The sequence below is a fragment of the Meles meles genome, chromosome 15, assembly GCF_922984935.1.
Source record: "Meles meles chromosome 15, mMelMel3.1 paternal haplotype, whole genome shotgun sequence".
NCBI classification, from domain to species: domain Eukaryota; kingdom Metazoa; phylum Chordata; class Mammalia; order Carnivora; family Mustelidae; genus Meles; species Meles meles.
Window position 1 is genome coordinate 15,612,679 of NC_060080.1, and position 13,006 is coordinate 15,625,684.

The 13,006-nt window shown below is 60.8% G+C and overlaps 1 protein-coding gene across 2 annotated transcripts in view; it reads right to left on the minus strand.

Moving 5' to 3' along the window:
- Positions 1-3,667: 3,667 nt before the first annotated feature.
- The window catches only part of HS1BP3 (HCLS1 binding protein 3), a 29,688-nt gene continuing 20,349 nt past the window's right edge, over positions 3,668-13,006 (minus strand). For both annotated transcript variants that reach the window (XM_045979312.1, XM_045979311.1), the window contains exons 5-7: positions 11,323-11,483; positions 10,397-10,511; positions 3,668-5,843 (exon numbers count right to left, since the gene is read on the minus strand). In XM_045979312.1, the coding sequence (XP_045835268.1) occupies positions 5,585-5,843; positions 10,397-10,511; positions 11,323-11,483 (535 nt within the window). In that variant the 3' untranslated portion in view covers positions 3,668-5,584. The remainder of the gene's footprint in view (positions 5,844-10,396; positions 10,512-11,322; positions 11,484-13,006) is intronic.

A 13,006-nucleotide genomic window follows, 5' to 3' on the forward strand; every position in this document is an offset into this window, starting at 1 on the left:
TGGCTTCCTCAGACGCCCAGTGAGATGACAGGGTGCTGGCGGGAGGGCAGCCCGGGTGGCCAGGAACGTGGGAAAGCCATCGGGCCCCTCCTGAGCCAGTGTTCTGCAGCGGCCCCATTGGGAAAGGCCTCCTCCGGCATGGTGTGCCCCTCTAGGAAGGGAGACATGGCCCTCCTGTTAGCCGGGACTGCTCCGACCGTGACTGACCCTCCATGATGTACCACAGGTTGCTCCAAAGAGTCATTTTTTAAGAAGTTTTGAAGTTTCCTTAATCAATAAAGAGATGCAACTTCGGACAAAGAGGTTTTGACCTTTCAGGTGGCAGCTGCCAACGAGAGAACACTGACCTGGCACATGGCGGGAGGCCAATGAAGACACTTGTCTCCTGGCTCCCTCCCCGACGCAGATAGGGCAGTGTTGCACACCCACGGAGCCCACACGGAGGCCACAGAGGCCACGGCTTGTATGGGACAGGACAGGACAGAATGGGATGCTGCCTGCCTCAGCGGACTCCTAAAAGCCCATGACTCAGGACAGCTGAGACCCATTCTGGGCCTGCCATTGCCTGGGGAAGAGGAGGCACAACAGCCCGGCAGTGGGGTATCAGGCCACCCCTTGGCCACGTGGGTCAGGGCCTGGAGCTCCACAAGTCACACACTAACCTTTGGTCACAAGTGATGACAAAGGCTGGGTCCACTCTGAGTGGCAGCTTGATGGCAAGTCCCAGATGGCACCTAACGGGCCCGCAGAGAAGGTCTTCACCAGGCCCTGGAGCAGATGCTCGAAGTGCAGAAATCGTCACTTTTGCTCTCAAGTCAGTCAGCCTGCTGGCGGGTCCCAGGCCCTTAGTGACTATGCTAGGTGGAACGGCCTCCTCTCGACATTCGTGTCTACCCGGACCTGTGAATAGGAACTTGGAGGTCAGGTCTTTGCAGGCGGAATTAAGGTAAAATGAGCTCCTGCTGGGTCCTAACCCAATGACTGGTGTTCTTACAAGAAGAGAGAACTTGGACACGAACCCAGAGAACACACAGAAGCGATGGCCACGGGAAGTCGAGCCGGGAGTGACGCAGCTACAACAGGGGTCACCCGCGGCCACCAGAAGCCAGAAGACGCAGGGAAGCATTCTCCCTAGAGCCTTCGGAGAGGGTGTGGCTCTGCGAACACCTTGATTTCGGGATTTCTGGGCTCCAGATTGGGGAGACAATAAATTCCTATTATTGAGCGTCACCCAGTCGTGCCACTTTGTTACAGCCGACAGGAGGCTGGGCTCAGGTCACGCGCAGCGCTGTGCGGTGGTGTCGGGGGGCGGGGGGATGACGGGTGAGAGGCTGCCCAGGAGGGGGGGCCTCCTTCGGCTGCATCTGCTGTGTGGGCAGGAGCCCAAAGAACGGGACTGAAACGGGACTCTGCACAGCCCACGGCAGATTCCGCTTTGACGGCTGGTGTTTCTCTATCGCTGCGACCTCTGCCGTGCCGGGAACGGCGCTCAGGAAACGTTCACGGCTCCTCTCGCTCCCTGCGTGCCCTTAGCCCCGGGGTTGTGCCTCCCACCTGGTCCTGGCTCCCTCTGCCTCGCCCGGGATCCAGGGAATGACTGGCCGGCCGGGCTGCGGGGAGCTAACTCAGCTGCACTAAAAACCCGATCAGAGGCTGCTGCTACCTGCTGCGTTGGCACAGAAGCATCGGCGCCTCTGAGAGTCGTCCGCAGGGATTCCCGCTCACCCAGGCCACGCGCTCAGCCCCCAGTCCCCGCTCCAGAAGCTGTGGTTTTATCCCAAGTGTGACTTGAGGAATGAAATCCCGCAGCTCTCACCCGTGGCCAGTGCCATGGAGGACCGGAGCCGAGGTCAGCTGGGAGAGGGGTCAGTACCGGCCCTCCAGGTTATGCTCCTCAAGTCGCTCCGTTCTCCACGGTGGACATAGCTCAGCACCTGGCAATCGGGGCTCAGTTCCCCGGGCTGGACGCCAGGCCGAGCTGAGCCTGCCGGCACCTTCTGACCACCCACCGACAGCCGGCCGCTTCCCATCAGTGTCCAGCTCGTCCCAGGCCGGGGTCCCCCCGTGATGTGCTGGTGACCAGCCCACGGAAACTCCTCCAGCACGAACGGGACGTCACAGTCCTGCTGGCCCCTTCACGAGAGCCCAGGGAAGTCTCTTCACTCGGCACTGTGGGCTGTGGGGGGAGGGGATGTCACACAGCCCAGCTGGACCGAAACCTTCCATGCCCAGAGCCCGATAGCCGGTTTCTCCAAGGCTCCTTCAGTCAGCGATCCCTGCTGTGAGGCCTCAGGGTGCTGACGGGGAACGGTCTGGAGTGATCAGGGTTTATACTGAATTGTTCCCTCCGAAACTTGACACTGAAAGGGCAGCCCCTCAAAAAGGCTCTGGGGGTTGACCAGGCCTGCTCTGGGCAGCCATCAGCCTTGCAGAGCCCCAGCAGCCCCGCCCACAGGGGATGGCAGCTGCACGGCTTCTTTCCTCCCCAGGATATACTCAGCCAGATGGTCAGGGAGCTGGATGACTGGGCATGGCTGCCCACACCAGGCCTCCCTGGAGATTCCAGGGCTAGAGGCAAACCAAAGCCTGATGCGGGGTGTTTGCTCTCTGCACAGAGCACCAACGCATGCCAGGGGGGCAGTGGGCACCAAGGCCTGAGCGCCCTGGAAAGCGGCTGGATGTCTGCTGTCTTGTCTGCATCCAGTGTGAGGACTCGAGTTTGTGGAGGAGAGGGATGTTCCCGACCATTGCATGGACGTGAATACGGGGTGCCAGAGCTCCGAAGGGCAGGCACTCCCAAGCGAACCCCACTGCACAGACCAGCCAGACGGGCGCTAGGATGGGGACTTCCCAGCAGAAATGGAGTTCCTGGCTTCCTGGGAGAACCATGCTGTGGGGGAGGGGGACCCCCGCCACGAAGGGCACGTCCTGTCCACGGAGCTCATGGCGGCTTTAAAACAAAGGCTACTGCCCCTGAATTCCACCTCTCAGTTTTCTTCATATGGTAAGCACTCGGTGGCAGGCTCCTGGCTGCAGGGCCCTTCTCAGAAGGGTCCAACTGTTTGTTCTTGGGAGCCAAGACCCCAAGTGAAGCTTGGCTACGAGAGCCAAAGCCAAGCAGGGGGAGGAGGCCGGTGCTGGCCCATAGCCCACCCGGTTTTGGGGCCTCACTGGCTCCTGGGGACCTGTTTCTAGTTCCCCAGCGGCTGTCAGTCCACACAAACATCTAGCCAGGACCTCTGGGGTCCAGGCACAGAGCAGTGTCTCAGAATCTGAGCTCCGGCGGGGGGAGCAGGCCAGGCCAGGAGTGTGTAAGGAAGTACTTGACGTCCGAGCTTAAAGAGCCGAAGACCAGTCCAAGCCTAGGCCAGTCCCCACCATGAAGCGAGGCTAAGGGTCCTGGCTAGCCAGTTACTGATGCAGTGATCCCTGCGGGGCCTGGGCCTCTGGTCCCTCGGCCTCAGTTTGCATACACAGTGGAATCCTCCCTTTGGCCTCAACTTGCCCTGCTGAGCAGCAGCCTGGGAGCCTGGGCAGAGCCGTGGCGGACCCCAGGGTCCTTCCAGGGCAGCACCCCCTGCCAAGCCCATTGTCAACAAGATGCTCCCCCGCCCTCCCCAGCGTTCCCCGCCAGACTGGGCGCAGAGAAACCACCATCAACAAATGCTGGAGTGAGACACTGATGGGACCTTTATTGGATCACCGGGCGTCATCAATTCACTAGCAGGTCACAGACCCACGGAGGAGAACCAGCCACAGCTCGAGCATCATTATCGGGGGATGTGCCGGTCTTCACTCTGGTGTCTAGGCAGCACCAGGCCTCCAGGGAGGAGGCCAGCCTGCAGTGGGTGACCCCACCCCAGAACGGTAGGTTCCCTCTGCCACCCCTTCTGGGCACCTGCCATAGTTGCTGAGTAGGGGCAGCAGGTGGGGAGCTTGCACAGCAGGGAAAGCAGAGAGACAGCCCTTCCCCCAGCACTCCTTCTGAGGACTTGCGGGGTGGGGGCACGAGCGAGGCCTGGCAGTGAAAGGGAAGTAGATGGCAGGCACGAGGAGCCCCGCAGCCGGCAGCTGGCGGCCGGTGCCCTGGGGACAAAGACCTGAGAGCCCGGGGAAGGCAGAGGAGAAGGCATGCAGCCCTCAGACTTCATGACTGCCTACTTTCCTCCCGTCCCTCTGGCCCAGGCTGGGGGAGGGCAGCCTCCTCAGACCTGACAGCTGCTGCAGGTGCCGGGCGCATGAGATACAGGACAGAGCAGAGGGAGTGTTCCACAGAGTCACAGGTCTAGACACGGGGCAGGAGCAGGGCACTAGAGACTGATGGTGGCAAACAACCAGCCTGGTCTGGAGCCTCCCTCAGGGCTGCTGGTGGTCCCGATCAGGAAAGCATCTTGGGTCCCACCTCCAAACCCCCTTCTCCATTAAGCAGGAGAAGCCAAGGGACAACAAGGGTTGCCTTTCATTAAAAACTGTGTCTCAATAAAAACTAGTTCTGAACATGAAGAATATATTTAAAAAGATACTCTTTGCTCTATTAAACACCATTCACTGAATTTCCTGAGCACTGCGCCATGCCCGCCCCGTGTGCAGGGATGTGGGGGCGGGGGGCAAGTCTAAGGCACTGGCCCTGCTCTGGCACAGGGCTCCTTCTCCCCGGAGAGGCGGTCCCCGCTGCCGAGAGGCCGGTGAGCACGTCCAGATCTAGGGGACAGGGAAGGCCTGGCAGCACCCACCGCTGGGCAAAGTGCTTGAAGCAGCAGCTAAGGGTATGAAGCCTAGGCCCACCTGAGTAGGAGGGACGCCCCAGCTGCGGGCCAGGCAGTGTTCTGGGGGGTTCCAGGACCACTCTGCTCCGAGCTGCAGGGGTGGACACTGGCCATGGCCAGAGGCCCACACAGCCATGGTCTGGCCAGGCACTCCCTGGAAAAGGAGTAAGGAAGACCAGGGGCTTGTCAGGCCGTCCACACCCAAAAGAGACAGGCACTGGGCCTCATGTCTCCCTCGAGTTGGACATGTGGGAAAGCACCCTGTTTAGCCCCGGGGACCAGAGGCTGCTCAGGAACACTCCACCCAACCAGGCTCTCCCAGGTACCCACTCAGCATCTGTCCCCCGGGGACCCTCTTGGAGTCTGCAGGTCCCCAGGAGCCACACTGCCCAGGGACTCCACTCCTCCGGGCTGGCAGACCCTCCCTACCTTGCAGCAGGCATGGATGGACACAAAGTTTCCCTGCCCTGAGTAAGGCACCCTGGGGCCCCTGCGGCCTCAGCTTCATCCAAGGGGCTGAGCTCCTGGTTAGCAAGGCACCCCGCACGCTCTCCCCTCCACACCCACGTGACTGAGACCATGTGACCCCAGTTCCTGTGGGGACCCCTCTTTCTGTGCCCTGCAGGGTTCTCTGACCCCACAGGCAAACAAACCAAAACAAAATACCAAGATAGTACAGGGTCCTATGACCTGGGCGTCTACCCCCTCCCCTGGGAGCAGAGGTCCTGCCTGGCCCTGCAGGGCACGGTGCCCCCCTCAGTGCACATTCCTCTGGGGAGAGGCTCTGCAAGCCCAGGGCCAGTCCAGGGGTGCGAGGGTCAGAAGAGGCTGGGGGCGGCCTGGCTGGGCGCATCGTGGTCCCGGATGTACTGGAGGATGTCCATTTCGTCCATGGCTTGAATCTGCTGCTGCTGCTTCCGCGGCCCCGCCACGGCCTCCGGCGGGCCTGCTGCGGGGGGCATGGCTGGCTTTTGGGGAAGCGCTGGCTTAGCTGCCACTGGCGGCTTGGGCTTAGGCTGGGGCTTGGCTGTGGGTTCAGCCCCCAGGTTCAGAATCTGGTCCAAGTCCTCTTCAACTCTAGGGAACCAGAGGGGAAGCTCTGAATGTGACCTCTTACAGAAGGAGCAAGGCCCCGGGGCAAGGGCACCCTGCTCCGGACAGGGCGACGGGCCCCACCCCACCCTGACCTTTCCACAGGAGCTGGGGGGGCAGCCTCTGCCTTCCTTGCAGCCCCACAGCACAGGGGGAGCAGAGCCCGCCCCTCAGCGGCCTCTGGAGGGCTCTGCTTTTCAGGGGGTCCCCCGCTAGATGATGGCTCTTTAGGGGACTTGTCCTTCAACCTCCCAAGAAGAATAACGCCTGCCAGACGCAGAGCTCCTGCTCTGTACCAAGCACTGCAGACACACACAGTACCTGGTTCGACCCCAAACCCTTTGTGGGTACGGCAGAGCTCCACCCCGCAGGTGGGACACTCTAGCCTCAGGAGGTTGAGCTGGTTGTGAGACAACCACGTGTGATGGTGCCTGGGTCCGGACTAGGGCGTCTGACTTCAGGAGCCAAGCCCTCGTCTGCACCAAGTTCAGCCCAAGAAAGACTCGATGAGGAGATCAGACCATGGTGGGGTGGCGTCACCCACCCACGGTGCCCATTGTGGGGCCACTGAGGGCCGGGGCCACGGTCCTGGACCCAACAGCCCATCGCTGGGTGGGACTCCAGCCCACGGCAGTGGGACGGTCACACAGGACCCGCCCCAGGTACCGGGTACCCCAGGGGCCACAACCTGCCTCTGCCCTCTGCCTGAGCAAGCATCTGCTGCCGGTTTCCGGTGGAGGAACTCAGTTTGTGGAGAACAGATGCACAATGCAAGACCCTTTCAATCCATCCCAGCACCCAGCCACCCGATGCACACCGTGCTGAATGCCTGCTGAAGCCAGGCATTTCCACGTTCACTAATTCACTGAATGATAACTAGACGCTGTCTGGGAACAGGTCGTACCCTCATTTCACAGACAGGAGATATGAAAACTGAGGTACGAAGAGATAAAAGGGCCTTGTCTGGGGCTCATGGCCAGCTTGTGAAGGAACAGGACTTGGTGGGGGGTGTCTGGATCTCTCAGGTGTGTGTGCCTTCCTGGGGCACCAATGCAACGAAGCCCTTTCAGATTGGAATTTCTCCAGGTTTGAGGGTCCCTCTTTCTGCTGAGGCCACAGGCCCCCTGAGGCCCTTCAGGTGACACCTGCTGGAGCTGTTGCCTCCAAGGACCTGATCCAGACCCCCTGATCCAGACTCCTCCCCCAAGGGAGGAGCTTCTCTTGGGATTGGGTGGAAACCTCCACACACCTGCATCCTCAGGAAATTCTCTCTGGGTCAGGCTTCAGGACACCGACCGTCCACTCTTGTGTCCACTGACAGATGGCAGTCCCATCTGGGACACAGTGATTGAAAGAACTGCAAAATAAGTGACCCCTGGCAGGGCCCTTCCCTTCCCTGGGCCTCAGTATCCCCATCAGTGAGGAGCTGGATGAGGTCATTTCAGGGATGCTCTTAGCTTCCAGAAGATGCTAAGGAAAATGGCCTGACCAGGGCTTTCATGCTCTCAGGCACAAGGCGGACAGCATGCGTTCCTGGCTTCACACTCAGGGGCGCAGCAGCCTCCATCCTGCCCTCTGGGAGAAGCTGCATGCCGGCCAGTCTGGTCTGGAACAGGGAGACAGCAGGAGACCCAGGGTTGGGGAACAGGGGGGAGTCTGGTAACACTATCCTGGGGGCTTTCACAGAGTCACAAGGAAAACTCCCTTTGAAATCCAAGGGCCAATTTTTGAATTCCTCAAGAGGATGCCTGGCCCTTTACATGCCTCCTAAACCAGCGACCAGCAGACACATCCGGACGGTGCTGCCCACACCTGGGCCAAGGTGTCTGAGGGTATCTCAGCAGGCTGCATCTGCCATGCTGGGGACAGGGGAGAGAGGGCTCAGGTGCTAGCGGCAGAAGGCCCTGGTGTCCCCATTTGCGAGAGGGACGCCGGCATCACCCAGCCAGGCCTGCAGAGCCGCTGTGGGCCCGGAAGCACAGCGCACGGCTCCTGGAACACGGCTCCATTTCCCTCCCGCTGTGCCTTCACAGGTGGCCTCAGTCCGCTTCGTCATGTTCCTTCCCTGGTCCTCAGTCTCCCCATGCCCATGGAGTCCAGCTCAGACGTCAACCGGGCTAGGAAGCAGTCTGTCGGAGCGTGGCGTGCCCAGCACCAACCTCTCCTGGAGGGGTGGCCTGCCAAGGACAGGCTGCCAGAGGAGCTCTGGGTCACCGCGCTGTGGTGGGGCAGAGACCCCAAAGGGAGGAATCAGAGCTTCTGAGGATGGCAGAGCTGTCCCTCCAGCCCAGCCCAAGCCAGGCCTTCGGAGAGGTAGCTGTCTTGGGTTTGAGACAATCCCCGAAGTGTGACAGGACCGGCTGCTCCTGGCCACCTCAGCCCAGCTGTGGCCCGGCTCCCTGAGGCAGCGGCTCATCCCTGAGGCTGTGGGGCAGGTGTGGGCTCCTCCTGCAGCCTCCACCCAAGCTGGAGCCCCTGGACAGCTCAGGGGGACTGACTTATCCTCGCACAGGGCCCTTCGGGAAGCAGCAGCAGCTAAGAGCCCATGTCAGCAGCCCGGATTCATGCAGCTGGGGCAGACGCTGTTGGGAACTCATCAGCTGCTGCTGTCGTGGCAGCTGGGACCATCACGCTTGGGGTACAGGTGGCGCCAGGGGCACCCCTTTCCATGAACTCTATTTCTACTCAGGCTCCCTGAGTCACGGCTGGAACTGGGGCTCCCACAGAGAGGCAGCGGGGAGCTCTGAAGACCCCAGTCCCACTCGACCTCCCCAGGTCCGCACAGGGGACAGGCCGACCACTGGCCTGGCTGCATAGCCGGGGGGGGGGGGCGGGTACTGAGGCTTGTGAGACCCCCACACCTGTGGGGCAGAGCGCTCTGGGGGGCTTCAGGCTCACCGGTGGCCACGATGCCATGAACGGGCGGGTGACAGCATCCGCGAATGGATGAGGATTAGGAGCATTTTTATCGTCAGGAGCCCCGATCGCTGCCTGGGTAGCCATGGAGCCCCACAAAGAATGCAACCCAGCTTCTGCCCTCCGAACACGAATTCATTCTCACCAGCTGTGTGGCAGAGTGAAGGCAGGGCCACGGACACCCATTCCCCAGTAATTCTCAGAGGGCTCTGGGGGACGCCAAGAGGCATGACAAAGGGAAAGGGTCCCAGAGACCAACGGAAACATGCAACGCTACACGCTGTTTCCCACTCACGCCCAGAGTCGTGCTGAACACTGGTACTGCCCCAGCCGTCCGGCTACAGAAGCCCTGAAGAACGTGGGTCGGGAAGTGCCGGCACCACGGACTCAGGAAAGACTGCGCCAAGAAAAGCCCCATGGAATGGCCTCCCTGGGACACACCGAGTCCTGGAGATGGCAGAGTCTCCCCGAGTAGGGCCCACTCCGCGGGGCCCTGACGCCCTCCCCGGGACTGACTCTACTAGTCTGCTTCCCCGTGCCTCAGTTTCTCCTCTCAAGGTATCGTCCACCCCAGCTTCTCCCAGCCTGCTGGCGGGCAGGGGCGAGGACACAGATGACAGTGAACAGATGCCAGGGGCTGTGGGGAGATGTGAAGACAAGACGCGTTCGCTGTGACTCGGGCACTGACAGGGCTAATAGCCCGAGGCTGCTAACGAGGCCGCAGAGGACAGCGTCTCCGCACATTGTTCCTGGAAAGGCACAGCTCAGCCTCCTGTAAACCGCTGAGCACAGCCGCGTTCTGGGGGTGCGGGTGACGCAGCGGAGACACACAGTACCAAGCATGCGGAGAGCGCAGCCAGCACACGCAGAAGCCCGGGGACGGCGGCCGGCCCAGGGCAGGAGGCAGGTCTCCAAGCCTCTCCTCCTCTAAGTGCTTCAGGGGTCCTGGAAGTTGTGGGGAGGGCAGGACACAGACGGGGGGACTGGGTTCCAAGCCCGGCTCTGTCCTGGGTGAGCTCGCATCTAGCTGGGGGGCCGCTGTGAGGATGAAATCAGGCCATGTGTAGGGTGTGGCACGTGGACCACGGCCAGCACCCTGAAGCAGGAGCCCCCGTGCACACGTTCCTTCCCCCTACCTCTACGCAACAGACCATGCCTCGCGCTCCCCTCTACAGCCTGCCGCTGGGACCCTCCCGGGACCAGCACTGTGTGGTCCCGCAGTTTACTCCCCGGGGGAGGGCTGTGTGCTACCAAGAACTCATCTTAATGGTTGTTCCGAAACCTATTTATGCCAGTTATACTTGCTCTTGTGATTGTGTAATTTAATTATTCTCCACATCAATTATGAAAGCGTGAGTGTGGGAAGGCAAAGACTTGTATTCATGAAGTTTCTCCTGGAACCCACAGAGCTACCCGGCCTGTGGCCCATCCCCACCCCTGCCGCAATCCTTGCCGCTGCCTCCTGGTCAGCGCCCACCCACAGGCTCCTGCCTCTGATGGGCCAAGACGCCCTCCCTTGGTGGCTGAAGGCTGTGAGATGCTCCCACACGGGGACGGGTCCCCAGCTCTGCCCAGGCTGCTCTTGAGGGCTGGCAGAGGAGCGCCCGAGGGACAGGTGGTACCTGAACAGCTCCATGTGGGATACGGGCCCTCTGCTCTCACGGGTGGCAGGCAGCAGCAAGGGGTCACCCCGAGGGACGGCACCGCCGAGGTCAGGGTCTTCGAACAACTTCAGGGCTGTGGAGAAGGCAGGGGCAGAGTGGTCAAAGGATGTCCTGGCCTGTCCTCAGCTGCTGGGGGCACAGGTGGGGACAGCCTCACCCAGCCTCCTGGCCCAGCCAGCCAGTGAGCAAGGGACAAGGCAGAGCAGAGAACTGGAGGAAGAGGTCTGGGTGGGGACAGGAAGAGGGCAAGGGACAGCACTCAAAGGCGATGCTGAAATTGCCCAAGACACGTCCTCAGAGCTGTGAGGCCGGGACTGTCTTTCTCATCAATGTGTTCTCAGGCTCGGCACAGAGCCTGGCCCTCCATGGGTGGTCACCAAGTGCTGGGTTACTGGGGGACAGCGTTTGTCCATCCTGAATGAGGACCCGGGTAGGGTGACGAAAGGTCAGATCTCAGGACAAGCAGAGGAGTCCCAAGGCTGCTCGGCTCTCCTCTTTCCAACTCTGCCTGGGACCCTCCAGTAGGGTCTACTCAGGTCATACAAAATCTATCATAGAGTCACGGCACACGTGGGTAGTTGCGTCTCCTTCCCAGACAATGCCCACATCTGGCCACTGGAATGATAAAGATGCCACCCCACTTCCCCAGGGTGAGCAGAACAAACATATAGTCCTGGAAGGTTCTAGGCTATGGGGACACAAAGCTCATGACTAATCTCTCCAGCAGAAAATCTCCGTAAGCTGAGCTGGACCACGTCGAAACAGGACAAGGGGAAGATCTCCACTGTGCTCACATGTGGTGGGTTCAAAGCCACTTGTAAGAGTCTGGCTGGGTCGTGAAGCAGACACCCAGAGTAGAGGGAAGGCCTGGAGGCTCTACTTACGGTCCTGGACGGGCACGTCCTCTGGGGGGCGCTGGGGGGAGAGCTTCGAACTTGGGCTGAAGAGCCCCTCATCGGGGTCCACCTCCTCATCAAAAATGGTGAGTCGGGGTGAGGGTTTGGGCTTCACAGCCACTTCGGGGCGTTTCTTGGGCTTCTTAGAGCTACGGAATTATAGACACAGCTCAAGGTTAGGAGTTTTCACGAGAGCCCGGCCAGCTGGCGCAGATGGCCTGGTCAGTGCCATGCAGGCAAGGTGAGCTTGAACTCGGGTGAGGAAGGAACTTTCCAGTACCCTGAGGTGTAAGACCCTGCTACGGGAAGTGGCTGGGCCCTGTGCCCCAGGATGTATGGAGGAGCAGGGGAATGTCGGCATGAACGAGATGACCGCCGGACTGCTCCCCCCACTCCCCGATGGGCCAGCCAGGACTCGGGCCTGCCTGCCCAGACAGCGGGCAGAGCAGCTGCTCTCCTTCTGGAGGCTGCAGGGGCCAAGTGCCCCCAGGGCTCCCAGGGCTCCCAGGGCTCCCAGGACCAGGCTCTTCAGAGCCACTTGGAAAGGTGGGTGGATGCAGGTCCCTTGATGTCTCATTCACCCACTGGCCAAGGTCCTGCCTTGGGACCAGATGCTGCTTTGGGAAACTGGGAGAGGGCACGAGGGAGAGTTCTGGGCCATGGGCCTGCTTCATTTCCTGCCCTGGGCGGTGGTGATGCAGAGCGCACAGAAGCCTTTACGGACTTGGACCCTGCAGGTCTGCATACATAAGTCACATTGCAGATAAACAAACAAACTCAGTTTTATTTTAACACGGTGATCCAATCCCTGCTGTGGATACCAAAATTAGCCATTATAAGGTTCCTGCAAATAGTGAAAAGACGCTGTTTACTGGAAAGAGAATTTCTGGGGTGCCTGTCTGCCTGGCAGGCAGTCCACTAGACAGAGGTCACCGTCTGAGCTCTTGCTGGCAGCGCCGTGTGGGAAAACTGCAGCCGAAGCCGGCCCTGCCATCCTCGATGGCACAGACCAGCCAGTGGCAGAGGGACTGAGCAGAGCGCGGCCCTGGGGGCTGGAGGGCAGGCTGTTCAGAGGAGCCCATTCCCATGGTCCGGCTGCAGACCTGCGGTGAAATCGGAGGCTCAGCTGAGATGGGAGAAGCTGTGGGAGCTGGAAATGCCCCTGCCGCGGGGTCACACCTCCAGGACGGAGCACACCTATGTGCTCAGGGCCAAGGCCTACTCATAGTCCTGTGCTCTTGTCCCCTTGTGGTGTCCCTGCAGCAGGGAGATCCAGGGTGGGGTGAGGACAGTAGGCTCAGGCCTACACATTTAGAGGATGAAACAGAGAGCAGAGACTCAGGGGAGGGGTGTGCCAGGAAGTCCCACGCACCCCGACCCTGCTTCCTCCATCTTGGGCACAAGCCAGACAGGCTCAGGTCACAGACCTCCTGGGCACATGCCTCTGCTTTGGCGCCACCCGCAAGCCCTGCTTGTGAAGGAGCCGGGCCTGCTCCATCCTCATAGCAAGTGTTTTCCAGAACCTTCAGCCATGCCACCTCACACGCCCTGAAGGGCCAAGGAGGACTGCTCTGACAGGGACACCTGCTCTTTGTTTCACGGATCAGGGTGAGCCAGTCCGCCTTCCTGACCCCTGGGACGTGGGTGCCAGAGGCAGGCCAGACGGAGACGG